General features: G+C 46.6%; 1 protein-coding gene across 3 annotated transcripts in view; it reads left to right on the top strand.

Annotated features, from left to right (window-relative positions):
- IQANK1 (IQ motif and ankyrin repeat containing 1) overlaps window positions 1-11,781 on the top strand; it is a 77,405-nt gene that overhangs the window by 55,308 nt on the left and 10,316 nt on the right. For all 3 annotated transcript variants that reach the window (XM_025214226.1, XM_006032481.3, XM_025214227.1), the window contains exons 11-12: window positions 2,748-2,856; window positions 10,318-10,414. In XM_025214226.1, the coding sequence (XP_025070011.1) occupies window positions 2,748-2,856; window positions 10,318-10,414 (206 nt within the window). The remainder of the gene's footprint in view (window positions 1-2,747; window positions 2,857-10,317; window positions 10,415-11,781) is intronic.

Genomic DNA, 11,781 nt, shown 5'->3' with positions numbered 1-11,781 from the left:
CCTAGGGTGGACTGGGAGGGTTTGGGGGAGACTTTGTTTCCCCTAGCGCCCCCTGGGATAACAAGGAATAAGGGCCACAAGTTGTTGGAGAGTAGGTTCAGATTAGACATCTGTAGGAACTACTTCACAGTCAGGGAGGCTAGGAACTGGAACCAACTTCCAAGGGAAGTGGTGCTGGCTCCCACCCTGGGGGTCTTTTAGAAGCGGCTCGATGCCTACATTGCTGGGATCACTTGAGCCCAGTTTCTCTCCTGCCCAGGCAGGGGGTTGGACTTGAAGATCTACAAGGTCCCTTCCGACCCTGCTTCTATGATTCTATGACCCTACCAGGAGCTCCGTCTGGGTGGAGGCCTCAGAAGAGCCCAGGGCCGGTGGCGCCGCCGGGGTGAGGCCCCTAGCAGCTGCGCTCTGCATCCGTACCATGTCCGCGGAGCTGAGTCTACTACTCTCGCTTGTTGGAGGCGCCCTTCCGGGCCGCTACTGTGCGCCCGCCTTACGTGAACGCCGGCGCAAATGCTGGCACGCCCTTACAGAGCACGCTTGTTTGTGCACGTGTCTCAGGAGCACGGCTCCCTGCCGGCTGAGCTAAGAGGGATCTGAAGGGCTTCCCCTTCGGATCTGCCTCAGCTGCGTTGGCACCCTCTGCCCCACTTACCTTAGGGGGATCAGCTGCTGCTGCCCCCGCCACTGCTGCCTGCTGCCTTCGCCACCGAGTTAAGGGGGCACACGTGTGTGTGGGGCACACAGGCGGCCTGCTCCCTCCGCTCCTGACCCCCAACTGCCGTGAGCTCTCAGCGGGGGATCTGCCCACAGCCCCTGCTTTCATGCAACTCCAGAGCCCAGGGGTGAGTGCTACTGTCTCAGCTGCCCCTAAATTCAGTGGGAAGAGGGGGGGTGACCAGCAGCAGTGCTCATTCCCTGGGCTCCAGAACCACATGAAAGTGGTGGGTCCAGGAATACCCTGTCCCAATCCGCGGGTGAGCTCAGGGCTCACTGCTCTCATGGAACTCCAGCAGGAGCTCAGAGCTCATTGTGCATGCATGGCACAGCCAAAAAGGTATGTGGTCAAAGCCTTGTCCCTGGGTCTGCTACTGATTCAAATAGTTAATGAAGATGTGGAATAATACCAGCTCCAGGACAGACTTGTTGGACACCTGACTTGATCCCTCCTCCCAGGTAGACATTGCGCTACTGATGACTGCTAGTTGAGCATTATGATTTTGTTGTTGCTTAGCAGCAGTGAGCACCCAGAAGCCAGCAGCCAACAGCAGCTGTGGTAACAGCCATGACAGGTAACAAGCCCACAGCCAGCAGTAGTATTCAGTAGAAGAAACTTCCTTTCTGCTCAGTTTTTTAAGACTGTGGCCAAGCTGTTTTTTTGGAGCTCCTTTTCAGAAGTTTCCTGATGAATCAGAATTTCCTTCTGAGGTCACTGGCATCACCCAGTGTGGTTATATATTCAACATAGACAAAAGTAAGGTGCTACACATATGGAAAGAAAACAAATGCACAGATATAGAATGGGGGACAACAGGATTGGCAACAGCAGTGCTGATAAGGATCTAGGGGCACGGTGCTGTACAAACTCCATGTGAGTCAGCAAATGAAATGCAGCAAAAAAAAGTCAAAACTCATTGTAGGATGTACCAACCGGAGTTGTATTGAAGACGGAGGGAAATAATTATCCTGCTCTACACAACACTGAAGCCTCCCCTGGAGTACTGTTTAGTCTTGGGCACTAGACTTCAAGTGAGATGTTGAAAAGTGGAAAGAGTCCAGAGAAGAGCAACAAAAAGATAAGCAGTTTAGAAAATGACCTGTGGCAGAGGTGGGACACCTGCGGTCCGTGAAGCCAGTGGATCCAGGCCATGGAGCTGAGGTCATGGAGCTTTGCCATTGCTGTGGCCAGGTTGTAGTGCCTGCCTGCCTCAGACCTGAGCTGGGGCAGTCTTACCTGCCACTTGAAAAGGTTGCCAACTGCTCACCTGTGGGGGGAAAGTTGAAGGAAGGGCTAAAGGGGCACATGTTCCGTTATTTAAAAAGTGGTTATAAAAATGATGAAGAGCGTTTTTCTCTGTCTGCTTGGAGGTAGGGCTGAGGGACCCTGGCCTCTTTAGCCTAAAGAAGAGCAGGTTGAGAGGGGACTTGATAGCAGCTTACCGCTATATTAGAGGAGTGCATCAGGAGCTCGGTGAATAGCTGTTAACTAGGGCACCCCTGGGGAAGACCGGGACCAATGGATACAAACTCCTGGAAGGCCACTTCAGGCTTAATACCAGGAAAAGCTCATTCACAGCCAGGGTGTCCAGACTGTGGAATAAACTCCCCCCAGAGGTGGTGCAGTCATCTACCGTGGAGGTTTTAAAGAGGAGACTGGACAGTCACCTTGCTGGGGTCACCTAACCTGAGTTGTCTTCCTGCCTAGAGCTGGGGGGCTGGACCCGATGATCTGCAAGGTCCCTCCCAGCCCCTAACAATCTATGGACCTATGACCTGATCCAGTAAATGGCATTGATGTTCATGTTTTAATTCATTGGGGGGGGGGGGGGGGGGGGTGGGGGGGGGGGGGGGGAGGTGTGTGGAGGTTAGAGCAGTGTGTATTGGAGTAGTGTAGGTATATTCATTCTACCTCACTGTAGGGGGTTGGCCCCTTGAGGTCCCTTCCAGCTCCATATTTCTGTGCTTCTGTGCCTGTATATCTGTGACTCTACAAAACACTTGTTTTTTTCTGGCTTTCTCTATTGTAGGTAATTCATGATGCTGAAGAGTTGGTGGAGACTCTACGCCTGGCCGCTGAGAAAGCAGAAGAGAAACTGTCTCTGACCAGACTCAGGTTGCGAGAACAGACCCTGGAAGGTAGGCATAGCCATTGGTCATGAGCTGACTGACTTAGGTTTGGTAGGAAGGGTCTTCATTCAGGACCTGGGCAAGTTTAAAGTTATTCAAGTCTTTATCTGTGTAGGTTCTCTTAGCTCCAACTATGTGAGATCAGAATTTTTTTCCCAGGTACGAAGAAGCTTTTGCAACAAACTGGGACTCGGGCTTGAAAAGAAAAGCCAAGACTGTCAGTTGGACACAAGAAGCTGTAAACATGCTCTGTGCTCACTATTTTAGTTATTGATTAGATGGCTAGAAAGAGATGGTAAATTATGTTGAAGAAAAGGCGCTGTAAGTTAGCAGGAAGGCAGAACTGTGTTCCGTCTCACTACCTTAGGAAATATGAGGGACCTAAGAGGCAGTTGAGACTACCTGACACTGTTTGACACTGAGCTGGGGGGAAAGCATGAGCTGATGCAAGCTACATGCTGCCCCAATGGACGGTGCTCCTCAAGTGATTCATGCATGCTTGCACAACATGAGTGGGATCCATGTAGACTAAACATCTGGGGGAACTAAGGCAGGTATAGGTCTGTGGAGTTGGAATGGCCATCTAGTCTAACCCCCTGCTCAGGTGTAGGTTTCACTATTCCTAATCAATCTCGGGAAGATGCCTCTACAGTCTCATCTCAAAAATCTCCAAGAAAAGAGATTCTGCATGTTCTCGAGGCAGCTGGTTCCATTGTCTTGTGGTTCTGACTGTCAGGAAGGTTCTCCTGAGATTTTTTGTAAGTTTGTTTTGCTGCAGCTTGCACCCATTTTCTCACTTCCTTTCCCCTGTGGCAAGAGAGAACAATATTTCTCCATCTTCTTTATGGCAGCCTTTCATATGTTTGAAGGGTGCTATCATGTCCTCCTCTTACTCCCCTTCTTTCCAAATGTATAGTTCCATTGCCTTTCCTCACATGGCTCTTTCCAACCATTTATCATTTTTATCTCTCATCTCTGGATGTCTCCAGTTCCTCTACATCCACCGTTTCCCTGACCACATGGGTTAACACCCCACCAGAGACCAAATTAAATGGCTTTGTGGGCTGAATCTAATAGTAGATTGCCAACGCCTGCTGTTAAGAGATTAAGACAACAGCTAGAGGTAAAAGTTATAGCAAGGCAGAAGCAAAAGAGAAAGCAGATTCTTCTGAGAAAATTCAAATACTCAGGAGAGTTAGAGATTTATATGGAGCCAGTAGCTGCAGAAAGGAAGGCTTTTATTCCACAGTGCAAAATTGGCATAAATCTACATAGCAACAGTCAGAGGGGAAATAGAAAAAAACCCAGTGTTACAACAATTGAACTCTTCCTACTGGGTTATTAAGAGACTGCAAAATACTTCATTATCCTCATGATATGAGTACATCATCTTGTTTCTTTCCAAGTACAGCATAGAAATATTTATTAAATATTTCTTCCTTTCCTACATTATACCATCTCTATCTAGTAATGTCTCTCTTGTTTAATATGCTTTTAAAAACTCCTAAGTTTCTGTCCTAAGTTCTGTCCTAAATTCTTTCAATCATCACGTTTCACTTAGTCTTGAGCCTCCTTTAACAGTTTTCTGCAGTTTCCATCTCTTAATTTGTTTGTTTCCTTTTGTTTCCCTTTGTTTATATGTCTTAAAATATTAATCACTGCTATCACTTTGTCACTGAGCCTAAACGGATTTTTTTTTGTGAGATTAATCCTCTTCCTTGATTTTGGAATTGTGGCTTTTTGACCATCTAATAAACTTTTAAAAATACTCCCAATATATATTCACATTTTTTTCCAATTCTTTTTTTCTTTCAATCTGTTTCACTTATAGTTTTTATTAGCTTTGGGAAATTAACTCTTTTTGAAGCAGCGAGTATGGTTATAATTAGCTTCTGTTTGACTGTACTGAATGTTAATCAAGTCACAGTCACTGTTTCTATGCAGCTTCCAACTTCCAGTCCAGTGATTTTCTGGTAATTCAACTCTGTCTCACATGAGGCAAAAGTAGTTATTTTGGGTCCAATACTTCTGTGCTGGAAAGTGATCATAATTTCTAATTTTTATGCACCTTAATAATGATTTTCTGCTGGCTGTGTGAGCCCTTCCCAGTGCCTCTCCCAAATTAAGGTCCCTCATTGCAACATTTTTTTTCTTCTCACACATCACAGGCCCTTGTGGACCTATTCTTCCTGTCTGCACAGACCCATGCTGCTACACCCTCTTGGCCTTTGTTATTTAGCACATTGAGTCGCATGCATTCAAGATCCTGTGGTTCTGAGTTATCAAGAACTGTAAAACACAAAATAGTGTCTTTTAATAGTGCCACTCCCACACATCTTTTAACCATTCTCTTCTTCCTTACCAGTTAAAACTAGTGTTTTTAATATTCCAGTTGTACAGATTATTCCACCAACTTTCAGTGAATGCTAATTACACCAGATTTCTCTTCATCTGAGATTTTCTTCTTCCTTGTTAACCCACATTCCTTGCCTTGGTTTGCACGCAACTGAAAAAGTCTTCTCTTTACAGTCTTTACAACTTTGGTGCAGTTTATTTGTGACATGCTGACCAGCAGGTAGTAGTGAGCTAGACCCTTTCCAATCCAGCTCTTTCCTGGGTTTACCATAGAGATGGTGCTAGAGGATAGTTGTTTCCTTATAGTTAGTTACCGAGAACAAGCATTTATGCCATCAGCATTCTATCAGCAGCAGCTTTTGATGCCCTTGAGGCTTAGCAGGAGAAAGCAGAGTAATATACACCTTGCTGTACTCCTTCCTCACAGCCAGGTCTCTCAGTTCTTTTCTTCACCATCACTTTTTGGAGACAAACAAGAGAGTTAGTCCTATCTCCTATTCTTATTCACATGACTTCTAGGAGAGGCAGTGAGACACTGAGCTGTAATACCAAGGCTTGTCAGTGATGCTGCAGCCACAGACAATGCTGTCATGAAGATTTCAGAAACATTTCATAAAATTTGTAAATGAAATACATCTGACCAAAGTATTGTCAGGGAAGATGGAGGCGATGCTGGTAGTAAGAGACAACACATTTTAGGGACATGACAGTTGCCTGTCGTCCATCAGTAGTCAGGCCCCCTGTCCACCTTGATGAAGCAGTGCACAACCTCATGCATGCATTATTGCCACTGCCCTTCATGAGCCCATAAAGCACCATCCTCTCTTAAATGTCTCCTGAAGACCCACCTTCCTCTAGCCGTGTGTATTATCCAGTATACTGGACTTCATCCGTGAACTGTGGAATCTGAGACTTCTCACTCGGCACAAGAGAAAGGGGCCCTACATTATTCACCATATTAGACAGTTACCCTTCTTTGGATAACAACTTCCATAGATAAGGAATGCATGGCCCCCTCATGTATCAGTCACGTGCCAAGTTTTGTATTGTGCTGCTCACACCAGGTACAAGAGTCAGCTCTTCAAGATAAACCTTACTCGGTCCTATGGAGAAGGGTCATGACAAGCCACCTGATTAAGCCCCCAATTGAATAAAGGGGCAGATTTTATAAGGTAGAAAACCTCTCTGAATCACAGGGGAAAACTAAGAACTCAAGTTGGAGAAAAGTAAGTAACTGAAAGTTGAAAATGTACCAAATTAAATGGGAATCTGGTTGTAAAAGGAAATAAGATTGGTCAAGCAAGACCTACAGAGTTCCCTGCAGAACCAAGGAGGCTGCTATGCCTTTTTGCTGCCTTTCCTCCGAGATGGGATAGACTTTGCTTGCGCATCCAGGATTGCTCCCTTGAGGAGCAACCACTTGTCCTGAACGCCCCTCCCCTTTGGGTTGTGGCCCTTTAGGGCCTCACTGACAAGCCTCCTTAGCTTGTCTAAGTCAGCTTTCCTGAAGTCGAGGACTTCTGTATTGCTGACTGACTTGCCAGTTTTATGGTGGATGGTGAAGGTGGTCACCTCGTGGTCACTGTCACCCAGCTTCCCTTCGATCGTTAGGTTGCTGATTAGGTTGTCCCCTGTTGCCAGTACCAGGTCAAGCAGTGCTTTATGAAAGCCCCCTTGGCTCTGCAGGGAACTAGCAGACCTCCTGCATCTAAAAAGAAAGACCTACAAAGGATGGAGGACTGGATCCACCTCCAAGGAGGAGTACTCTGCACTGGTCCAGACCTGCAGGGAGTGAACCAGGAAAGCCAAGGCTGCAATGGAACTCCAACTAGCTACGAGTATCAAGGACAAGAAAAAGTCCTTTTTTAGATATGTGGGGAGCTGGAGGAAAAGCAAGGGCAACACTGGACCCCTGCTAAACCAGACAGGACAACTGACAACCGATGCTCAGGAAAAGACAATTTGCTAAATGGGCACTTTGTGTCAGTTTTTCACCAGTCCCATGAGACGCCCCTGCCCATTACGGGACAGGGAGGCCCGGGTGAGGAAGATTCCTTACCCTCCATCAATGCTGACCTTGTGAAGGAACACCTTGAGAGGCTGGATACCTTCAAGCCAGCTGGCCCTGACAGTTTTCACCCCAGGGTACTCAAGAAGCTAGCCAGCATCATAGACCAGCCCCTGGCACAGATCTTCAAGAACTCCTGGTGCTCTGGTGAAGTGCCCAAAGATTGGAAGAAGGCCAATGTGGTGCCTATCTTCAAGAAAGGGAGGAAAGTGGATCTGGCAAACTACAGGCCCATCAGCCTGACTTCTATCCCTGGGAAGGTCTTGGAAAAGATTATCAAAGAGGCCATTCTTAACAGACTGGCTGACGGCAACATCCTGAAGGATAGCCAGCATGGGTTTGTTGCGGGTAGGTCTAGCTTGACCAATCTTATTTCCTTTTACAACCAGGTGACCTATCACCTGGACAAGGGAGAAGAGATTGATGTCATATATCTTGACTGTGACCAGTGGGGTCCCTCAAGGCTCTGTCCTAGGGCCTATACTATTTAACATCTTCATTAATGATGTAGACATTGGTGTCAGAAGCGGACTGGCCAAGTTCACCGACAACACCAAACTCTGGGGCAAAGCATCCACACCTGAGGACAGGAGGGTGATCCAGGCAGATCTGGACAGGCTCATGAAATGGGCGGATGAGAACCTGATGGTGTTTAACACTGAAAAATGCAAGGTTCTCCACCTTGGGAGGAAAAACGTGCAGCATGCTTATAGGCTTGGCAGTGCTACACTGGCTAGTACTATGGAGGAAAGGGACTTGGGGGTCATGATTGACCACAAGATGAACTTGAGCCTTCAGTGTGATGCTGCGGCTAGTAAAGCGAGCAGAATGCTGGCTTGCATCCTTAGATATTTCTCAAGCAAATCTTAGGATGTCATTCTCCTGCTGTACTCAGCCTTGGTGAGGCTGCAGCTGGAGTACTGCGTCCAGTTTTGGGCTCCACAATTCAAAAAGAATGTGGAGAAACTTGAGAGAGTGCCAAGGAGAACCACGCGCGTGATCAGAGGTCAGGAAAGCAGACCTTACGACGACAGGCTGAGAGCCCTGGGGCTCTTTAGCCTGGAAAAGCGCAGGCTCAGGGGTGATCTGATGGCCACCTATAAATTTATCAGGGGTCTTCACCAGGATCTGAGGGAATGTTGGTTCACCAGAGCGCCCCAAGTGATGACAAGATTGAATGGTCACAAACTCCTCCATGACTGTTTCAGGCTGGACATGAGGAAGAACTTCTTTACTGTCTGAGCCCCCAAGCTTTGGAATAGACTGCCGCCGGAGGTGGTTCAAGTACCTACTTTGAACGCCTTCAAGAGACATCTGGATGTTTATCTTGCTGGGATCCTATGATCCCGGCTGACTTCCTGCCCCTGGGGCAGGGGGCTGGACTCGATGATCTTCCGAGGTCCCTTCCAGCCCTAATGTCTATGAATCTATGGAAATAAAGGTGCAGATTTTTAACAATGAGCTTAATTATCACTTGGAGCAGCTTTCTAAGGGACATGATGGCGTTTTTGTAATTTGGGGTCTTTAAATCAGGACTCCACATTGTATCAGAAGATAATGCTTTAATTCAGCTTCAAGGTACTGGTGTTGAGGTAAGAGTGATATAATCTTAGAAACATTGGTTTGGAAGGGACGTCACGAGGGCATCTAGTTCAACTCCCTGCTCAAGGTAGGACCAATCCCAACTAAACCATCTCCTATACAAGTGTATGCCTTGCCTTTTCCAAACAAAACTGCCCAAACAGCCCTCTCGTGCAACTGTCAGGCACGGTGCCAGAAAACAGCAAGAACACCTAACTTGCCACAGGGGGAAGCAAGGGGTAAAAGTACTGCCAATGTTCTGTCATTGCAAGAAAAGGAAGTAAGTGGGTAAAATACACTTGAAATCCAAGGAAGAAGACCAAGCTCCCTGCTACAGCCAAAATTAAAACCCCCAGTTTGTCAACCTGACCATGGGGTAAAATTCCTTCCTGACCCCAAATGTGGCAGTCAGTCTGGCCCTGAGTGGAGAGTCAAGACCCTGTAGACAGAAATCTCTGGGCTTAAGTCCTAGTAGGGGCATTGGCACATCCCAGTCAAAAGCCCCAGCCAACACTCAGTGCTTCTGAAGAAGGTGATAAAAAAACCCTCCTGGAACACCTGTAGCAAATGGAGCTTAAAAAAATTCTTCCTGGCCCCATGTGGCTACCAGCAAAGCCAGAAGCACTCTCCACTCTACACTGCAACCGGGAGGCACAGACACAGCTCCACACATTTCACCCCCTGACTGGAGAGCCAGGGCTCCCTTTTCTGTCATCCCTTCCATAAACTTGTTCCAGCTTTTCAGTTCTTTTTCATAACCAAGCTAGTTATTGGAGCTCTCCTTGATTTGTATGCTGCTGAGCATGGTCCTCTCCAGTTTCTACCTGCTTGGCACTCTAGAGCTCTCCTTATGATCTTCAAGAGATGCATGTGGAGTGGTCTCCTGGGCTTCCAACTGTTGTTGCTCACAGCACACTCCAAGCATTGTTACTCCTTAGTCCTCCCTTCCCAACACTTATCCAACCTCTTCTTGAAAACCTATAATGAGGGAGATTCCACAACTTTTCTAGGCAGTCTATGCTACCGCTTCACTGGTTTCACAATAAAGAAGTTTTCCCAATATCCAATCTCAGCCTACTTTGCTGAGGTTCTCTGGGCTGTATTATAAAGAAGGCTGGTTCCTTCTGCCCTTACATGCATGTATGAAGGGTAGCGGTGTACAAATCTCTGAAGAGCACACATTGAAGAGGGAGAATTCTTTCAAGCAGACTGACATGATATAGTGAGAGCAATGGGTGGAAATTAAGGCGGGGGCAATGTAGAGTTAATATTAAGGAAGCTTTCTTGATTGAGGGAATTATTAGGTGCCAGACTCCTGTCCAAAGGGAAGTGGCACAATCAGTAGCAGTTGTTATGAATGGGGTCTGCACTAATTCCCATGGGAATGCAAAATGTTCAACTTTGTTCATGCTGGTTTTTGTAGGGAATGGGGAGGGCTATTCATTGCTTTCTCCGTTCATTGCCAGGGGCAGGGAGTGAATTCCATGGGCTGAAGTGCTCTGTGCAAGAACTTGATGATGTACTGTTGAAGGATGTGGGAGACAAAATCTGCATGGATGGAAGGTAAGCTTGGAAAGAGATTGTGCCTATCTAGACATCATTCTTTCTGTGATAGTGGTGCCCAGTAGAAATGTCCCCACAATGATGCTGTCAACACACCTTCTGAGGATCAGAGGTACCAATTGTCAGTCTGCCATTAGGTGTCCCTGATGAAGCAAGGCATTGGTGTACAGTCATGTCCCTCAGGGAAGAAGACACTCTTATTGCTTTTTTAAAAGTATTGTTATTTATTGAGTGAGTGAAGCTGCCTCAGCTCTGGTCAGCTACAAAATCAGTGCGTCTGCCCAGATCACCTGAAGGAAGAGGAAGAAACGGAGAAGAGAAGGGAAACCTAAAAGAAGGGTGACACATTTGGAGTAGTTTTGTTTCATTCTTGACTCAAAGAAGAAATAGATTTTTAGGAGGGATAATCTCCCTGCTGTTGCCAGAGGGCCTGAAAGCAGCCACTCAGTAGAAAATATTTGCTGTCATTGGCTTGAGGCATTAGTTTCTTCTACTGGAGTTGGATGGTTTGATGGATCCGAGTAAATTCAAGTTGTCAGGGCCTGATGAGCTGCAGTCCCAGGTACTGAAGAAACTGGCAGAGGAGATCTTGCATCCTTTGGCACTGATCTTCATGAAGTCATGGAAGACAGGCCAGGTACCAGAGGACTGGAAAAGGGCCAATATAGTGCCCCTGTTTAAGAAAGGCAAAAAGGAATTACAGGGGAACTACAGGCCAGTTAGCCTTGCCTTAATACCTGGGAAGTTACTGGAGCAGATCCTAAGGAAGGCCATCTGCAGGCATCTGGAGGAGGACAGGCTGATCACAAGCAGACAGCAGGGATTTATGAAAAACAAATAGTGTCAAACAAATCTGATCTCCTTCTTTGAAGTAACTACTTGGGTGGATACAGGGAAGGCTGTGGATATTGTGTATCTGGACTTAAGCAGGGCTTTTGACAAGGTATCATGTGACCCTCTCATAAAACAATTTGGAGAAACGTGGGCTGGACAAAACGACTATAGAATGGATAGACAAGTGGCTCAGGAGCCATAAACAAAGGCTAACTCTAAATTAATCCATGTCGGATTGGCAGGAGGTTTTGAGTGGAGTCCTGCAGGGAACTCAGTGTTGTTCAATGTGTTTATTAACTATTTGGATGTTGGCATAGAAAGCTTCTGAAGCAATTTTGCAGACAACACAAAACTGGGAAGGTTTGTGAAAATATTGGAGGAGAAGTGCACAATTCAGAAGGATCTCAATAGATTGTAAGGCTGGGTTGCAGCTAACAAGATGAAGTTCAGCATTCATAGATTCATAGATTCTAGTGTCGGAAGGGACCTCAATAGATCATCGAGTCCGACCCCCTGTATAGGCAGGAAAGAGT

Source organism: Alligator sinensis, unplaced genomic scaffold (assembly GCF_000455745.1).
Source record: "Alligator sinensis unplaced genomic scaffold, ASM45574v1 scaffold987_1, whole genome shotgun sequence".
In the NCBI taxonomy this organism is placed as follows: domain Eukaryota; kingdom Metazoa; phylum Chordata; order Crocodylia; family Alligatoridae; genus Alligator; species Alligator sinensis.
Note: the sequence above shows the minus strand (reverse complement) of the source record. Positions and strands in the feature narration are given on the sequence as shown.